Raw genomic sequence first — 19,070 nt, 5'->3', positions numbered from 1 at the left:
GTTTTGTGAAAAATAAGCGAAACTTTAAAATGCCATAACTTTCTTATTTTACATCCGATTTTGATGAAATTTTCAGCGTTATGCTAGTTTGATTTTTCTCTATTTATTCATATCAACATTTTTCCATCAACTACCATTCGATAGCTTCTGTGGGAAACCGGTGAAAACACGTTTATGTAATGAAATTATGGAAATACAAGCATTGTTTCGAGAGAACATAATTTTTTTACTTCTTGACCAATTTTCGTGATTAAGGTATCAAATAAAAGAGCAGATATTGAACTTTTTAGTCATGTGATTTTCTTTTTGAAATTCAGATACCCCCCGCCAAATGAGTTTTTGGCATCCTTTCTTCGAATTGTTTTTGCTCAATCATGCGTGAATGAGGAATAATATAAGTAATACCAGATGAAAGAGGAGATTCTAAGCTTTACATTGGTAGGTCATTTGTCTATTTTATTTATGATTAAGTTATGATAAATCATCGCTAAATCTCGGTTTCGTTTTCTCTGGGACGCACTGTATAGGAGATAAGGAAAGTGGTCTTTATACTCTTATAGACAGTTACTTGTAATGTAACCTGTATATAAAGGGTTGACAAAGAATAAAGGGGTCTCTATAAGCAAGTGGTCTCTATAGATGGGTTCTTGCATTACAGTGAAACCTGTATAAAAGACCATATATGAGATACAAGAAAAGTGGTCTGGGGGGAGTGTGACCTGACTAAAGGGGTGATGCCTTTCATACCGGAGGCAACAGGGATTTTAAGGGTGACTCTGACACCATTCTCATCATACTTTCTAGTTTACTGGAAGTCGGTTCAGGAAACCAGTTTTGAAGATCGCTTGGTAGCACTCCCATTTGATCAGCCGAAATTGGTTTTCAAAACCACTTCCTGTAAAGTGGCCTTGTTGCTATGGGAACACTCTCAGTGAGGTGACATGTTTTGCGCGAAATTTGAAATCGCAGCGTATAGGCATTCCACGTACAGAGTGTGGAGTAGCGCGCTCGAAATGTGAGAAGATCACTTCCCAAAGAACGGTTGTGTCCTCACGCTCGCTAAAACCAGTTTAATGAGGCAAAGCGATCTTCAAAACTACACGAGGTGGTTTTCTGAACCGGTTTGGAAGGTCGCTTCCAAGACCGCTTCGACCGTTCTCATTAAACTAGTTTCCAGGGTAGCGTTTCATCAAAGGATTTTATCCGACAAGTAACAGCACTTCTCAGCCAATCAGAATCAGGGAAAGCTGTTAGATCTGACTTGTCGGACAAAAATGTTGATGAAACGCTCCCCTAGTTTTAGGACGGTAATAAGAACTGTGTCTCTGAGTCACATTCTATTTTTTAAACATCCCCCCCCCCCGACAGGTTCCTGTAATACATTGTTTCAATGGGAAATAGTATTTGATGGAAACCAATATTGTTTATTGCTTGTTAGTGGACCTTCTATAAGATACAGGAGGTTGCACAAGAACTCATCCATGTATAACAAGTGCTCACAAATGTAACAATCTTGTTTCTTTAGCAATGCCAGTTGTGGTAATGATCTCAAAATGAGTACGAACACAATTTTTAAAAAAGTGGCCACCCAAGTGTTTGCAAGTACAAATAAAGAAAAAAAATTGGCCAAATAAACATGGAATTCCTTTTTTCCGAGCATTGATATTAATACAAAGTCCCACATATGCTTTTCTGTGTTAGTGATCGTAAGAGTTGTCAGTTTTCAGCTAAGATTTAGTGATTTCACCAAGATAAGTTAATTTTAAATCTAGATCTATGATAATATGGTGACAATTAACCTTGATTTTTATAAAGACTTTCTCATGAAATAATTGTTAACTGCAACTACATCCATTTACCATTAAATCTGAAGTACATTTTGGCATCTCCAGTGCCCTTCTTACATGTACTTCCTCATCAATAGTCACGATTTGAGTGACCTTATACTCTCAAGAAAGAGCAAATTCTTTTTCATTCAAATATCTGAAACTGGGTTTGTCAAGGTCTTAAAACAGAAGTGATTCTCTCGCTCTAGTTTCATTTCTCAAATCACAAGAAAATGCTGCCTTAGAAAACAGAACATAAAAGGGAGGTTTCCATTGTGTTCAGCAAACATCAAGGATGCAAAATCAAGCAATGACAAGTAACTTTAAAAGACCACAATTTTTTTTTCACGTCAAGGTAGTGATTGCTAGCTTAAAATGATTTTAATTTATCAAATAGCATGTGTGGTACAATAGATATATGTTCAAAGGGTTTATGCATTTGGACTTTGGAGATGTCTTAGGATAACATCTGTCTCATGTTTATAATTCATTCAAATTACAGCCTTACATTATAATCTTGATTGCACAATACGGTATATTTGTATTTACTTTTTAGTGACACAGATCTCAAATCATGCATAAACATCTCGAGTTTGGTGGCGGAGTTTACTTGGTCTAAAAAAAAACCTCTTGAACATTTATTGTCTTAACTTTGTCCAGAATTAAAAATCAAAATGAGTCAATGTGAAAGTGTTTGAGTTCAGTTCGTGGAGTAGTGTGTGGTACAGGGATGGAGGTGAAAAAACACACACACAGATACTACGTGTTTCTACTTGCTCTTTCAAAGAAAATTCCCAGGTATAATTAGACATATTCAACAATGCCCACAAGGGGGCAGCATTCACCTAGACACACTGGTGTCAGGCTGACATATCTTTATTTGTGAATTTATTATGATAGGTTTATTTTTCTCTCTCTCATCACTTCTTTGTACGTGCATGTCTAAATTTTTTATCCTTTGCAGCTAAAGATTCATAACCACAGGTTCATTTGGTCTGTAAGAAAAGAATGGATGGATATTCATATTCATAAATACATTACCAATGAATTGCAGAAGAATTCTAATAGATGGTTTAACCCAATCTGCTATAAAGAAGCCCATGAGAACCGAAAACTTAATAGCACACTGCATATAAAAAAAAAAGAACAACATCTCTGCAATGTCGATTTCACCCAAAAAAATCTGATTAATTACCTCCAAATGGTGAAATAAAATCAAAGGAAAGAAAATACATGTGAACTGAAAACTCAATAGCAGACTGCATTTTCAGAGCGAGTTAAAAAAAACCTATCTCTGCAATCTCATTTCAACAAAATTTTGAGGTTAATTACCTCTTAAATTGTGAGAAAAAAATGAAATGATATGATACTGAAGACATCTATTATGTCCCTTTTTCAAAGAAAGATTAAAAAACACACGTTAGCATGGAATTTCCCTGTGATAATCTGAAATGAAACTGCCTATGCTATTAACAGGAAAATAACTAATACCATAACAAAACAACCAAAACATAAACACTAGAGTATCACTTTCATTTGGGGATATTCAATCAATTACCAAAAAATATTTGGAAATTAGGAAATTGATAAAGAATAACCACAAATAAAAGTGATACTCCAAGCCTTTCTATTTTGGTTGTTAATTTTTGTTACTTTTTGTTTAATAATTACAGAATTGACATCCTATTTGATATTACAAGGATGTTTGAAGTTGTAGCCTTGAGGGTTGATTTATTAAAGGATGCTGGCATGAGAACGTGCTGCAATTAGAGGTCAACCTACTTAAATGATCTTGACAAAATAAATTGAAGTGAAAACAAAGATGCAATAATCACTTTCACAAAGTATGGCAATTTCAACCTCGAAGAAAGAACTTGGCCCTGTCTTGCAAAGAGTTACGATCGACCGGATCAATTTCAACTATGAACGGCCAGCAACGTCAACATCTATTATGCATGTTTGTTCAAAATATTTTCTAGCTATGATATTCATGCATTCATTGTTTTCTTGAAAATTCACTGCGCTTCTCTTTGCATATAAAGGACATTGTGCAAATTTTTTGTAGAAAAAAATTATGACACTGATGGATTTCCATAGAGTTATGATTGATCGGATCAATCGTAACTCTTTGTAAGACGGGGCCCTGGTATCCTGAACAGATGTATAAATTTTTGTTTATCAATAATGATATTCTTTGCTTACTGAACCTGGAGATGATAACCAGCAACAAAGGCATAATTTATGATCATGAAAATACATTTTATCTAAGAGTAATAAATGATCATTTTTTTTTTCATGTTTGCTTTCTCGCAATAATGAAATTCAATTTCAAACCTTACACCAATGAATTAAAAACTATGGAGGCGTGACTGGCAGGCCTTATTTATTTTTTCTTTCTGGATTCATCAGTGTCATCTTCAGTTAAAGGGGAAGTTCACTCTGACTAAAAGCTTGTTGCATAAGTAGCAAAAAATATTGGTGAAGGTTTGAGGAAAATCCATTAGAGATTAAGAAAGTTATTACAATTTTACATCTTTGATTTGTGACATCATATACAGTATGAGCAGCTGCCCCATATGTAATATAAAATGCATAAATTTCAATTTTTTAATGGTTCGTGATGACTTATTTTTGTTTTCTTTAGGAGCGGGCATGAAATGATTTGTCAATTTTTAATATCTGTGGAAATGACATTTCATTGATTCTTTACTATACAATATGTAGGACAGCTGCTCGCATTTGACGTCACAAATCAAATAATTAAAATTCTAACAACTTTTTAATTCTTTGATGTTTGATGGTTTTCCTCAAACTTTCGCCAATATATTTCATTACTTTTTCTGCTTTTTTAAAATAAACTTTTTGTCAGGGTGAACTTACCCTTTAATGGTGGTCATCAATATTTGAAGAAAACATTTTTTTTGGGGGGTGGCCGAGTGCTGCGGGCGCAAGCGATCTCCTTGCAGTTGACCAGATGATCTGTGATTCTCGAGAGATCTCTCTCGGAGTGAGTCCTTCATGACATAAATTTAAAATTGCAAAAGCAACCTCTGCTGTGAAAAATAGTGCATGTTATGGTGGCCTATTATGCACGAGACATTGTACAGAATAGCAATTTTGGATAGGAAAGAGTGGAGGTGTGGCATACTAATCCTGATTCAGATTTCTCCGATTATGGTCTGGAAATCAATTTTGTTATACACTTTAGATTGTCGGTAACATAAAAATCCTTAGTTTTTGCATGTTTTTCAAAATCCTAAGATCCATCTATCAAATTAACCAGATTCCAAGTTGTATCACACTGCCAGATTCCAGAACAAAAGCATTCCGACATGACTTCGACCTCATAATGATTCAATGTGTAACTTGAATACCCATTGTTCACCCATTTCTGTCAGAAAGATGTAAGAACTGATCAAAATACTTCAATCAACTCTGCATACATGTTTCCATGTCCACCTTCTTGTAAGGCGCTCGACGTATGAGAATGGAGAAGGGTAATAATAACATATTATTTTATGCAGGGCCCACTGGAAGAACAACTTACAGCTGAGAGTGGCTACCCTGGGTAAATAACAGTTATTATTAATATCATTATTATAAGTAGTAGTATTAGTACTATTATTATTTTTATTGTTGTTATTGTTATTATTATTATTCCTCTAAAAAGGATCAAGTTCGTATTTTTTCTTGAATATCTTTGCTCTAACAAAAAGCACCAAGTAATTTCAAGTGCAACTAGGAACTTCTTATTATCATTATTATTATCACTATTATTAATCACTAGAGGGTATTCATTTGTCTTGCAATCTACTATGGTCAACAAGGAAATTCGTGATCACTCTCGCAAAAAGTGTTCACTAGCTTACAAGTTCACGAGTTTTCGAGTGCCGCTGCAACTCTTTATCAAGTGACGAAAATTATCTGATAATGTAGTCTATTTTAATATACCAATCCCCAGGACCGTACGCACGAACAATAGGTGGGCACTGATCCGTTGTGTGATTGGTCGGGCGTTTCACCAATCAATAAGTCGATGTACGGTGCGGCCGGTGATCCGTATATGCAAATAAGCCTGAGGTATAGTGATCACGAATTTCCTTGTTGACCATAGTAGATTGCGAGACAAATGAATACCCTCTAGCGATTATTTCAGTCCGCAATAATGAACCTATTTAGTATCACTATTATTATTATTATCATTATTATTATTTAACGGCTTCCAATAAAAGCCTAAAAGCAAATTATTCATAATTAGTGCAAAAATTTATTTCACAAAGGCAAGTTCTTAGGTAATTTCATATTTCAATTGCATAGTCTGCTTTACATGGTAGTGTTACTTCAGCATAAAAGTACTTTGACATAATCAAGGATTACAGCACAGTTCTTGAGACTGCTCTTAAGATGTCTGGATATGAAGCAAACGTGAGCGTTTAAAGTGGTTTGGTTTGTTTTAGTTTTGGAACACAATGCCACTTGGCCATGTGACAGCTACTACAAGAGGCAATATCCTTTTGGCCTTGCACAGAATAAACCCTTTCCATATTTTTAGAACAGTATATATTTTGTAATATTAGACGGCCTTGAGGTCAATAGAAGAAAATATCGCATGTAAATCAAGTGCATATTTCCTGTATTGTATGTAATAAAATTTCCAACCACATTAATGTTGACTCCTTTAAGGGGGGGGGGGGGGCAAAATAATTATATACTGCTGTAAACACACGGGCATTTGAAACCTCTATGTTACTATTTCTCCAGTATACGAGAGCTGATTTAACCTGACCTTAAAATAATGTGGTTAATAAATGTTTTATACCACATCCTTTTCAGATACAATTAAATAAAGCAAGAGCGACAAAGAAAAGCCAGTCAGTCATCCAGGTTTTAATGACTACAGGTTGGCTTCATTCACCTCACACTCACAGAGATCACCCTCACCCATTCCTCAGCTGTTCGTAAGTTAAGAGCGACTTTAAGAACGACTGGTGATCCTTTCTTACGCGCTAAATAATCACCAATGGACATTTAATGGTGAATATCATTTACCAGAAGAAAGGATCACCAGTCGTTCTTAAAGTCGCTCTTAACTTACGAACAGCTTTATGAAACACCCACCTGGATTCAGTGTGCATCAAGGGGCAAACACCCGGCAAAAGCTTTGCCGGGCTCTGTCCCCACTTTTAATATATTCATTTATCATATTTTTAAAAACATTTTTGCTTCTGATCAAAATCGACTTCACAACAGACTGGGTTACATGTTCAATAACATCATCCATAAACTTACTTGTGCCGGCAATGAATCCATCTTGATATCCCATAATGCACTTCACTGGGGAAGCAGACTGGTGAATAACAGACTGCGGCTCGCTGTATAAAGAAAAACAATATTGGCGAATGATATATATCTCACCAAACTTATTGTCTTAAAGATAAATGCCAGTTGTGGTAACGATCTCAAAATGAGTTTTAACAGAATCCAATATAATGACCACCCAAGTGTCTGTTTGTATAAATAAAAAATATGTGCAAAAGGATTCTGGAAGAAATTATGTAATTGCTGTGAATTGTGAAATAAGCAAAATAAGCGCAGATTCAGGCATATTTGTCAGGTCTTTTTCACAGCAATAATAAGACACTGTCCCACGTGCGCTTATTTGTGTTCACGATCTTCAGTGTGATCGTTTTTCAGCTTAGATTACATGATTTCACAAAGTTCAATTCATGTAACTGTACCAGATCCAGATCGAGGATGATATAGTGACAATTGACCTTGGTTTTACAGACTTTCTCATGAAATCAGTGTTTACTGCAAATACTTTCATTTAGCTTTAACAAGTTTGACAACAGATGCAAAACTTTACATACACTCGGGGGAATTCGAAGAAATTTTCACTTGCTAGAAATTACGTTCAAAGAATCCTCTTAGGCCTGATCCCGTTGCATTTGCCATCCAATGGTAACTACCATGGTAACAATGATCAACAGCCAATCAGAATCAATGATTCCATGCAAATTACCATTGGATGGCAAAGTTACCTTTATAGTAACTTTTCTGCAACGGGGCCCTGTATTGGAACTATGTTCATTTAACACCATGGTCTAAATCAATACGACAGATGTTTCCATAGAAGGCAGGTTATGTTTTCACTGGGAATTTTAAACCATTCGAATATAAATCACCCAGTGTAGAATCAGATTTATTGTTACATAGTACGTAGTTTAACTTCCTGTTATACTCTCAGTCATTCACCTTCACTTGTTTAGACAAACTCTCCCAATGTCATCTTAGAATCCCAAAACCCCCATTACTATTTAACTCCTAAACCCTGACGACAAAAGACCAACCCTCAGTGACGTCAGCTATTAAACTTAAAGGAACAAAAGTTCTAAGAAGTATGACTCATGGGCAGCCCTAGTCACTGCACAGAGCATCACCACACCCTTATAACAGAGAGAGTTTGATAGACAGTTACATGTAGACCAATCAGATCAAGTTTAGATCACTCCCACATTAAATTGTTACACCCCAAAACTAATGATATAAATAAGACTTCTTTATCAATAAACGGATTTACTCAACCCACACTCATCAAGATAAATAGACTAACATCAGGACTTAGACATTCATCCAATATTAATTTAAAGGTATTGTTTAACTTTGTGAGCAGCCGATTAAAAAAATTCTCAAACCAAGATGAAACATGTGTACAAGTGCATGTATTAGAACTAATAAACCCTGAAAACAACCATTATTGAGAATGAAAAGCTAAAACTACAAGGCAAACCCCGAATTTGTAAATAGGCGTCTTATAGACGCCTAAATAGTACACATAAGTGTATGGGATGAAATTAAGATGGTGTTTTCGGTCACTTTATATTTCAATTTTTGAAGCACTAAATAATTATTTTCGAATGCAACTTTTTCTGGGCTTCATTTTTGTAACATATCACAGACACAGGTGACAAGTGTGACCTTCTAGCTCAGATTTGTAAAAAGTCAAACCAATGTTAGCCAATCACTTTAACTTCAGAATCTTAATCTTATACTTCAAAATATTTTATCCATCATCTCCTGTTTTTTTTCTGAATCTTCATTGATATCTTCAGAATTGTAACTGTAGCTGATTATTGAAACTGCATACAACTTTCTCAAGAGTCCCTCATTTATGCATGTTTATGCTCCAAACTATAAATAATCAATGGTCCCGACTACACGACATTATGACCAGCAGACATAATGTAATGCCACTGGAAAGTTATTATCTCACCTTTTTCTATCATACATGTAGCAATTACCCGAGTCTAAGCAGCCTTTGCCAAAGAATTTCTTTAAGGAATTTGCTTCCCCCAAAAGATGTCTCTGTTACAGGCATTTCAAATGGTTTTTACAAGTTCTGGGGATCAGCAAATAAAACTGACTTTAAACCATGGTCTAAATCAATAAGAAAAGTTCAAGGGGAAGTTTACCAGGGCTGTTGATAAATGTGTTGTAAAAGTAAATTTTTTTTCTTTGATTATTGGTGAAGGTTTAAGAACAATCCATTAAAGATTAAGAAAGTGACTAAAATTCAAAGTTTCTAATTTGTGACGTCATGTACGAGCAGCTGTCCCATTTGTTATGAAATATAAAATGCATAAATTTTAAATTTTTATGGTTAGTGATGACTCCTATTTAAAATTCTTTCAGGAAAGGGTGTGAAATGATTTGTCTATTGATATACTGAAGGTACAATAAAAATAATTTTCAATTTTCTGACAAATTTTTATTTTATTGATTTTTACCATACGATACATGTACAGTATGTGGGAAAGCTGCTCGCAAATGACATCACAAATCAACAATTTAAAATTCTAATAACTATTTTATTTTTGGATGGATTTTCCTCAAACCCCCACCAATATTTTTAATTATTTTTTCAGATGTTTTTTTCTAAAAAGCTTTTGGTCAGGTTGAACTTCCTCATTAAACAATCTCCAACCTACCTTGTATTCCTGACGTCAATGAGATAGATGTTTCCATCGTCTGCTCCCCCGGCCCAGGTTTGTGATGAGAGGAATGTACAACAGTTAAAAGGAGAGGAGCCAGAGACATTGAATACCTGAAATATGTCAAAAATTATGCTTGAATATCAAACATACATGCAAGTTATGGTAATGAAATAAAAATGAGTTTGAACAGAATCCGATAAAATAAATACCAGAGTGCTTTAAACGTATGGGAAAAAAAATGTGCCAAATGCTTCTGGAAGAAAATATGCAAGTGCTGAGATATTGACCATTCATCATAATAATCATCATCTTCATCATCATCATCATCTCATCATCACTATCATTATCATCACGATGGTCATCACCACCATCATCATTATTGCCATCAACATTATCATCATGTTCCTCTCCATCATCATCATCATCATCTCCATCTTCATCATAACTGCCATCATCATTATCATCACAATGGTCATCACCACCATCATCGCCACTACCATCACTAGCACGATGTCTGTCTCTCCTCCTCCTCATCACCATAATCATCATCATCATCATATCATCATAATCATCATCATCATCACCATAATCATATCCATCATCATCAAGATCATCTTCATCATCATCATCATCATCATCATCATCATCAACATCATCATCATCATCATCATCCTAATCATCATCACCATCATCACCATCACCACATCCATCATCATGTCATTATTCAATCTTTGCATTTTAGAGTTTCCTCTCAGTTTCTTAATTAATTTTCACAAGAAATCTAACCTTCTGTCTACTTTTTAAGCCATAGCCTTCCAGACTGCCTCCTTCCCGAGCTAGAAGTAACAGCTTGTCATCAGTGCCAACTTCTCGATCAGCTAGATACATCAAAACAAAGGGACAACAATAAATGCACAACATCATTACCCGTGTTTGAGCTCCAACAACCCTTATACAGTGCTCTGTGCAGTCAATTAAATATGTTCATTCTTTTACATTTAAACATGTACATTCCATCATAAATCCAAATATCCTGTAAGTAAACTGAGAATAATATTTTAAATGGTAAAACAAATACAGTACCTGTAGAACACTTTTAAAGTGCGTAAGTGACAGGTGTCAAGGATCGTTCAAGGAATGATTCCTACAAACCAACAATAAGTCACTATTATAAAGTCACTTGCTTTTTAGTGGATCCACTCATTTCCATATCACATTTTGTTAAAACTATTTTACAAATGTTTTGGAACTCGTAATTGATTTGTAATCATTGTCATCATATTTCATTTGTATTTTTATATTTATGATGTATGTTTGATTTGTATTTGCTTATAATGTTGATACTGGAAATAGAAAATGAACTTGAAACTTGACTAAAGAAAATTCCCTTGCCCTCTATGCAAATCTGCCGACGAGACTGTGGAACATTTTGCTGGGCAGTGCCCCAACCTAGACCATCTCTGTCAAGTGTTTATTGGCAAAGTCAAGGACTGCCTTGTGGACTTCCCAACATATGTTAATCTATATGTTAATGCCAACCCACAGGATATTACTCAGGCTACGCTTATACCATTTCACTCTTGTCTGCCTAATGAAATACACAATAGTCTACTTCTATTATCTCTCTTTTTCCTCCACAAAATTAACATATTCCATTCTGATATGGTTCAAACCTCCTAAGCCAGAATGACAGTGCACATGGAACAAATCTGTTTTCCTTGGACCCTAGGAATCTCCAAATAGTGGAGGGATCAGCTAGAGAGAGAGAGCTTGAGTAAACCCAGAACTTCAAATTTATTTTCCTCCTAATTCTGTGCAGCTCTAACTGAATTTCTTCTCAGTTCAATCAAGTACTTAAATAAATTATTGTTGATCAATTTTGACAAGTTATGTATCATTCAAAGGCTTAGAATGTGCTCTTTCAAGCTCCATAATAATCTTAAAAATTTTGACGACCTATTGTTGGTTGTAGGGTTGCAGATCACAAATGTAATTTTTTGTTGTCATTTTTTTTTTCAATGCAGAAACTCCTCCCCCCCCCCTCATGCTCCTGTTTCTGTTATCCCGTAGGAATTTGGAAGGACAGCTTTTTGCTGGTATAATGCAAAACTGGTATATACCCAATTACATATGAAACATTTTACATCCACATTGTGCTGCACTCAACCCAGGTGAGGTGAATGGGTACCCGGTAGGAAGAAATTCCTTGAATGCTTGAGCACCTAGGCAGCCCAGCTAAAGCCGGGGTAATAATAATAGCAGGGCTCGCTGGGAGAACAGTTTTCAGAACTGATGTGGCTTCCCTTGGTAAAAATACCTATATCATCATCATTATTATTTTATATCTATCAGGCATAGTGGGTGACCTTATAGACAACATAAATTATTCTCGGGTCTTTTTATCAAAGAGAAGACCATGGCAGAGTTGGGATTTGAACTCACAACCTTACAATCATGAGTCCCATGGTCTCACGACTAGACCACACGACCCTTGAAATGTGCACTCACATGAAGGATTCTCTGGAGTGCCAAGGCCTACTCCATCGCAGACCGGGGCTACAGAACAGCCATTGATTGCATCCGACCCTTGACCTATGACCCCGAGACACTGTGACTGGCCGCAGTCCCATAACCTTGCTGACCCGTCCAAGGAACAGGAGACGACGTTCCGTCCTTTGTCCACAATGGCGGTGTCTTGGATACCTGGTTGGGGTGTGAATTCATAAAAAAAAGTAAATCACAAATTTTTATGACATAAGATTCAAGAAAAATTGGATGTAATAATAATCACATGCATTTGGAAGTTTTATGCGAGGATGTAAGGTCATGGTTCCCAAAGTCAATCATAAGTCTTGCAATAAACTGCATTTGAAACTAATCGCTGGTCTGCTACCTGCATTAACAACTAGTTTAAACTGATCTTATAAATAAAAATAATCATAATTTTGCAACTGAAATTTTTAATTGATGCAAATAAACTGGGTTTGAAATGAAAAATCAAATCACACCTTTTTGTGACATTTTATTCAAAACATTCCTTGATGCTAGCTAACCTGTCTGTATCTGTGTGTGAATGTGTGATTGTTCAAGTCAATCAAAATGTTGATGCTTACTTCCTGTAGCCTTTATTGACATGTGCTTTTTAGTAAAGATTATTGAAGCCAGCCTGTGTAAAAATCTTGTTCATTTTGACAGAGTGGAATTTGTGCAGTGCCTTTGTAAAGTTTTGATAAGTTTCTTTTGGAATCCAATTTTGTTTTCTTGCAATACCCCTTAGTCTTGTCCAAGTTCTACAAATTACATTCAACCTTTCCTTTACAGTCAGATAACATTTGTGTCAACTGCCAACTTGGATTGCACAGAGCTAGCCATACCCACCTCGTTTGTGACCTCTGAGAGTTACCGGACAGCTCCCGTCTTCCACCGACCATATCTTCAGCTGAGTGTCCAGTCCTCCACTCAAGGCGACCACACCCGACGGGAAGAACCGACAAGTCTCGACTTCTCCAGCATGGCCCTCTAGCTCCCTCTGGTGTCAAACAAAAAACATGGGAAAGGTTTCTTGAAATCTTATAGGTCCAAAGTCACATTATTCAGCAAGTTAAAGGGCAATATCATACTATACATTGCAAAATATGATACCAGTTTAAATTGCCCTTTATACAGCCTACATGTATTTATTCACTTGGCTGGTATATGGGCACACTCGATATTGTCCTTCCTTCAGCCAAAATTGGCATTAGGGGGCAATTTGCCCTTTTATTATCAAATTTCTACAAGTGGAACGCCACTGGCAGTCTCCCCTGCATTACGCGATGCAATATAGCAGCAATGCTGACTTTGATAAACAACTATTAAATAATTATCCACAAAAAAATCACAAAATAAATTTTTTTATTTGACCCCAAATGACCTTTGACCTTGGTCATGTGACCTGAAACTCACACGGAATGTTCAATGATACACTTTTACCCACTTACCCTTATGTCTAAGTATCATGAACTGGGTCCATATACTTCCTAAGTTATAATGACACTTCAAAAACTTGACCTTGATTAAGATTTCAATGTTGCAGATGAGACAAAATATGGTGATATTCATAAATTTGAAGATATTACCAGAAAGGGCTTTTAATATTGTAACAGAATTGTAAAAAAAACGAAAAACAACCTTTTTCTCTAATATCAGCCATATTGCCTGTTTACTTGCCGTACAACGATACAATGTAGCAAATTCTGACTGGTCAGCTTTAAAGAGTAGCCCTGAAAAAAGACATTCCCTCATGGAATCGTTCTTCAACTCACCCTCACGATTCCTGTTGATGTTTCCCATATTCTAAGACGACCATCAGAGCTTGCTGATACCCCGAGGGCACCCCCTGAGGAGATGTCTAAACTGTGAATCTATCCACAAACAAACAAAAGTAATTATAATAATAAAAGGTGTATTAAGCAGATACTTTTCCTCATTATATGTTTCGATTTATTCACATATTTCACAAATCATATAATATTAATAATTAAAAAATACCAAAACTTTATCATGCATGATTTCTTCAAATTTTCAACATTTTGAGTACATATTGCACTTGTAAAAATGTAAAATTGTCAATATTTGCATCATGTTTGCTTATCAATAAAGACCGCTTTTCAATTGAATTGAATATCAAATATATATGGCAAATTGCAAGGTTGAAGTGAAGAAAATCATAGAAATAATTAAAATAAAATACTTTTGAGGACCTGTGTAGACTGTATTCCAGCTGAAAATTAAGGTAATAAAAGAGGCTGTTGTCAAAGGAGCGAATCACGGGTCACCTACTGTGACTAAATTTATTGCATCATCTCAGAAGTGTGTCATGATGGGAACGAACAGCAATATACATACATTGTAAAATATTTTAAGATACTGAAAACCTTGCATTTGATTGGCTGACAGTAAATTTGTCACCAAAATTCACGGAAACGATCCATTAATCAATCCCCCATTATAAGCGATTTTCATTCACAAATTTTTCAAGCTAATGAAATCTTTGCATTGGATTGGTTAAGAAAAATTTTCCAATAAAAGTCACTGACAAAATATTATAAAACCTGGGGGCCGTTTCATAAAGCTGTTCGTAACTTAAGAGCGACTTTAAGAACGACTGGTGAACCTTTCTTACGCGCTTATCCATCGCCAATGAATATACCATTTACCACAAGAAAGGATCACCAGTCGCTCTTAACTTACGAACAGCTTTATGAAAAACCCACCTGTTCACATAGAAACCCTTCACAAAGATCTATCAGCAATTTTCAATGACAAATGTTTTAAGCTACTGAAATCCTTGCATCTGATTGGCTGAGAGCTAATTGGTCAATGAAAATCACTGATAAGATGATTGATGAAACCCTCCGTCCCCCTGTATGTATACTCACACTCTTATCATGGATGCTTTCCAGTTCGCTGCTAGGGGCTACAAACTGGGCCGATACATTCTTCTCAGGACACGTCACGGTGATCTTCCTCTGTGGACAAATTTCAATGATAACAAAAGTCATTATTCACAATGATGGAACACAAAGCTTGCCAATAAAACGACACATATGATATGCACTTGTAACCACAATATCAACCCCACTGCCAGACACCTGCCCCAAAACAATTTCATACACCTATAAAGGATATATAGCAAGAGAAAAAAAACTTTGAAATATGGTTCATTTTTGGTCAAGTCTATGCTCTTGTATTTTTCTTCCTCTCCCCCCCCCCTCTCAGATTAATCTCGCAGGTATTACCCATTTCTTGTAAACCATGGATTTTAAAAAAAACGACATAATAAAAAAAGGAACATTATCAAGTTAAACAGTATCAAGATTGTGTTTGTTAAAACACTTCTTATCCTCTAAAGTACAGGCCACAATCTGGTGTGATCTTGTACTTTTGTCCAGGTTATGTACAGTTCCTCTTCTGCTTCTTCTTGTCAAGTATAGACTGCTGTTGGTATTATTGTACTAGTTGTGCCTGTCAAGTGTCCAGATGAATAGTGCTAGTAAAAATCCTTACAAAACCTATGTGCTGCTTAAAACAGAAGAGTCCTAAACGAAGCCTCCTTTGCTGCACCTCCTGCTTGAAAAATGCAAGGGAGGTGCTATGGACTGTCTTTACTGGGAGTGAGTTTCATATTCGGATAGCGTGAAGAAAGAATGTCTATAATAATACAATTGTAGCTCGATTTATACAGCGCTTTTTGCCTGAGGATACAAAGTGCTGCTATTATTACCCCAGCTTTAGGATGGCTACCTTGATCGGGCACTCTAGCATTCAAGGAATTTCTTCCTACCGGGTACCCATTCACCTCATCTGGGTCGACTGCAGCACAATGTGGGTACATTTCCTGCTGAAGGAAAACATGCCATGGCTAGTAATCAAACCCACGTCCCTCAGTTTGAAAGACGAGAGTCATGACCACTACACCAAAACGCCCCCACACAAAAGGGTTTACAATGAACTGGAATCTACAACAAAACCCTTTTAAGGTAAAGAATATTCCTTAGGGCAATTGATAAAGATGAAAATGTCATAATTGCCTACTAACCTTAGTTACATCAGACACAGTAAACCCTTCTGACACAGTGACCTCTGGTGTCCCAAGGTCATTGACCCCATGTGACCTCAATTCACCTTCGATCGTCTTCTCCCCTGGATGTGAAAACAATTGACAAAAAGTGCATTTAATTCACTAGATATCTCAGTATAGACCATCACTGCTAAAAAGAGCAGCACTAGCATTTGATCTGTGTCACAATTAAATACATTTAAAGGTCAAGTCCACCCCAGAAAAATGTTGATTTGAAAAATAGAGAAAAATTAAATGAGCAAACGAAATCGGATGTAAAATAAGAAGTGGAGTTCATCAGAAGCGCAGCGCGGAGGCATGACGCCATGAGCTATTGATAACACCATCAGTATCATAATTCTGAATCCAGCTAGGTGTTTGAGTTCAGCAGATTTTTCATGCTCTCATCACCAACAGCACCACCAAACAACGAACTTGAAATCGCTAAATGATTATACATTATAAGCCAGAATTACAAAATGGACTCAATTATTCTGTTACCTATTTATCTTTTAATGCCTCCTTCTGTAATAATAATGATATATGAAAAAAAAAAATCTTTACAAAGACTGAGGTAATAAAGTCATTCATGCATTGTCGACACTCACAATATACGGTTAGTTGATAGTAGCCTACACAGAATTCAGCATATGGGACTGGAAGGTGACTTCCAAATCCATTGATAGAAAGCCATTTTTTGCGATAATTCTACAACTTTATTCAAAATGAAAGTATAAGTGATGTAGTTGTGACATATAAATTCACTTATGTATAAAAACTACACGAATTATTCCATTCTGTCACGTAATTCATCATGAAACAAAAGCCGCTAGGATTCCAAGGGATTCAGGCTGGATTGCGCCCGGGCTACGTTGGGGGTAAAATAACCTAGCATTCCGCTCACCTATTGTTCTGCAGTTCACCCATGCCACTCCGTCGTTTTCACTGGATAAATAAAGGATAGAAAATAAAACGAAATTCATCATCCTCTAATTAAGGCATCAAAAATACATTATTTTCAAAAGTAAAGAAAGGCCAAGATACTTATAATTACCTCAAACTCCTCTGCCACTCGCTCATTAGAGACAATCTGCTTGAGATGGTAGCCATTTTGTCCAAGTTAATAAAATTCCAAGCGCATTTAGAGCGGGATTTTAAGAGCTGATGGAGTGATGTATGAGAAACTTGCATCCAGTGGTGTACCTAGGATTTTCCACAGGGGGGGGGGGGGGGGGGGGGGGCAAAACCGTCCGCCAAAAAATTTGACAAGCAAAAAAAAAAAAAAAAGGTCTTCGATCACAAATAAAGGATTTCGTACACCAGATGAAAAATTGACAAGCAAAAAAAAAAAAAAAAAAAAAAAAAAAAAAAAAAAAAAAAAAAGGTCTTCAAGCTCGTCAGGGGGGCATTGAAGGTCTTAAAGCTCGTCAGGGGGGGCAAAAAAGGTTTTTTCAAGCCCGTCAGGGCAGGCAAAGATACGTTTTTTCATGGGTTGTGACTCGTCAGGGGGGGGCAGAGTGCCCCCCCCCTGCCCCCCCCCCCCGTAGGTACGCTAGTGCTTGCATCCCATGCATGGCCCACTGCCCCAAACTGAAAGTGGACCTAATCCGGGGACCAAATCTCCATTTTTATTTTCACATGACAATGATTTCAGAAAAAGTGAGGACTGTTCTTGTCCAAAAATAGTAATAAAGTATCTTTTTTATTATTGCCAAAAATTCATTAAATTATTTTTTATTTATTTTCATCGCATTCATTCATTCATTCATTCATTCATTCATTCATTCATTCGTTCGTTCGTTCGTTTGTTCATTCATTCATTCATTCATTCATTCGTTCATTCGTTCATTCATTCATTCATTCGTCGATCCGTTCATTAATTAATTAATTCATTCATTCATTCATTCATTCATTCATTTGTTTGTTCGTTCCCCGGGGTTCATTCATTCATTCATTCATTCGTTCATTCGTTCATTCATTCATTCATTCGTCGATCCATTCATTAATTAATTAATTAATTAATTCATTCATTCATTCATTTGTTTGTTCGTTCCCCGGGGTTCGTTCGTTCATTCATTCGTTCATTCCTTCATTCATTCAGTTATAGTTAGTTATATAGTTAGTTCGTTAGTTAGTTAGTTGGTAAATTAGTTAGTCAGTTATTTGTTTAACCCCCAAAGCCCCCCCCCCCCCCCTGGATTCGCCAGTGAATGATGGGTACATACAAAACCAGGGAGTTGCATGGGAGCACTCATGAGATAATCCAATATATTTCCATGGATATGGCATACATGCACACACAAGAAAGAAATAATACTAGACCTTAGACCCTACCAAAATTACATATCACATCGAAATTTCCCTAAACACATATGCCTATAAGTTAGATTTAAAAAAAAGTTTATCTTTAATGATGCAGTATAGCAATTTATCCAAGCTAGGAAGACAACGTAGTACAAGATATTGACTGCAGAAACGATAAAGTTATCAAATTTTAAAAGTACTAAAATCGAAATGAATTTATTTTACAATATATATGTGATTTAAAATACCGCTACATTTTAACATACAATAAAATATAAGCTAGGCCTATAGGGGGCAGAGGGGAGATATGTCAAAGTGTAAGATATGAATATTAACATTGTATAA

At 36.0% G+C, this 19,070-nt stretch overlaps 1 protein-coding gene across 1 annotated transcript in view; it reads right to left on the bottom strand.

Moving 5' to 3' along the window:
• The window catches only part of LOC129258667 (proteasomal ATPase-associated factor 1-like), a 64,300-nt gene extending 46,539 nt beyond the window's left edge, over nucleotides 1–17,761 (bottom strand). The window contains exons 1-10 of the mRNA XM_064098787.1: nucleotides 17,476–17,761; nucleotides 17,326–17,366; nucleotides 16,401–16,504; nucleotides 15,241–15,330; nucleotides 14,125–14,223; nucleotides 13,199–13,349; nucleotides 12,329–12,523; nucleotides 10,607–10,698; nucleotides 9,815–9,930; nucleotides 7,116–7,198 (exon numbers count right to left, since the gene is read on the bottom strand). Of these exons, the coding sequence (XP_063954857.1) occupies nucleotides 7,116–7,198; nucleotides 9,815–9,930; nucleotides 10,607–10,698; nucleotides 12,329–12,523; nucleotides 13,199–13,349; nucleotides 14,125–14,223; nucleotides 15,241–15,330; nucleotides 16,401–16,504; nucleotides 17,326–17,366; nucleotides 17,476–17,612 (1,108 nt within the window). The 5' untranslated portion in view covers nucleotides 17,613–17,761. The remainder of the gene's footprint in view (nucleotides 1–7,115; nucleotides 7,199–9,814; nucleotides 9,931–10,606; nucleotides 10,699–12,328; nucleotides 12,524–13,198; nucleotides 13,350–14,124; nucleotides 14,224–15,240; nucleotides 15,331–16,400; nucleotides 16,505–17,325; nucleotides 17,367–17,475) is intronic.
• Nucleotides 17,762–19,070: the final 1,309 nt, after the last annotated feature.

This window comes from Lytechinus pictus, chromosome 4 (genome assembly GCF_037042905.1).
Source record: "Lytechinus pictus isolate F3 Inbred chromosome 4, Lp3.0, whole genome shotgun sequence".
Classification (NCBI taxonomy): Eukaryota; Metazoa; Echinodermata; class Echinoidea; order Temnopleuroida; family Toxopneustidae; genus Lytechinus; species Lytechinus pictus.
Note: the sequence above shows the minus strand (reverse complement) of the source record. Positions and strands in the feature narration are given on the sequence as shown.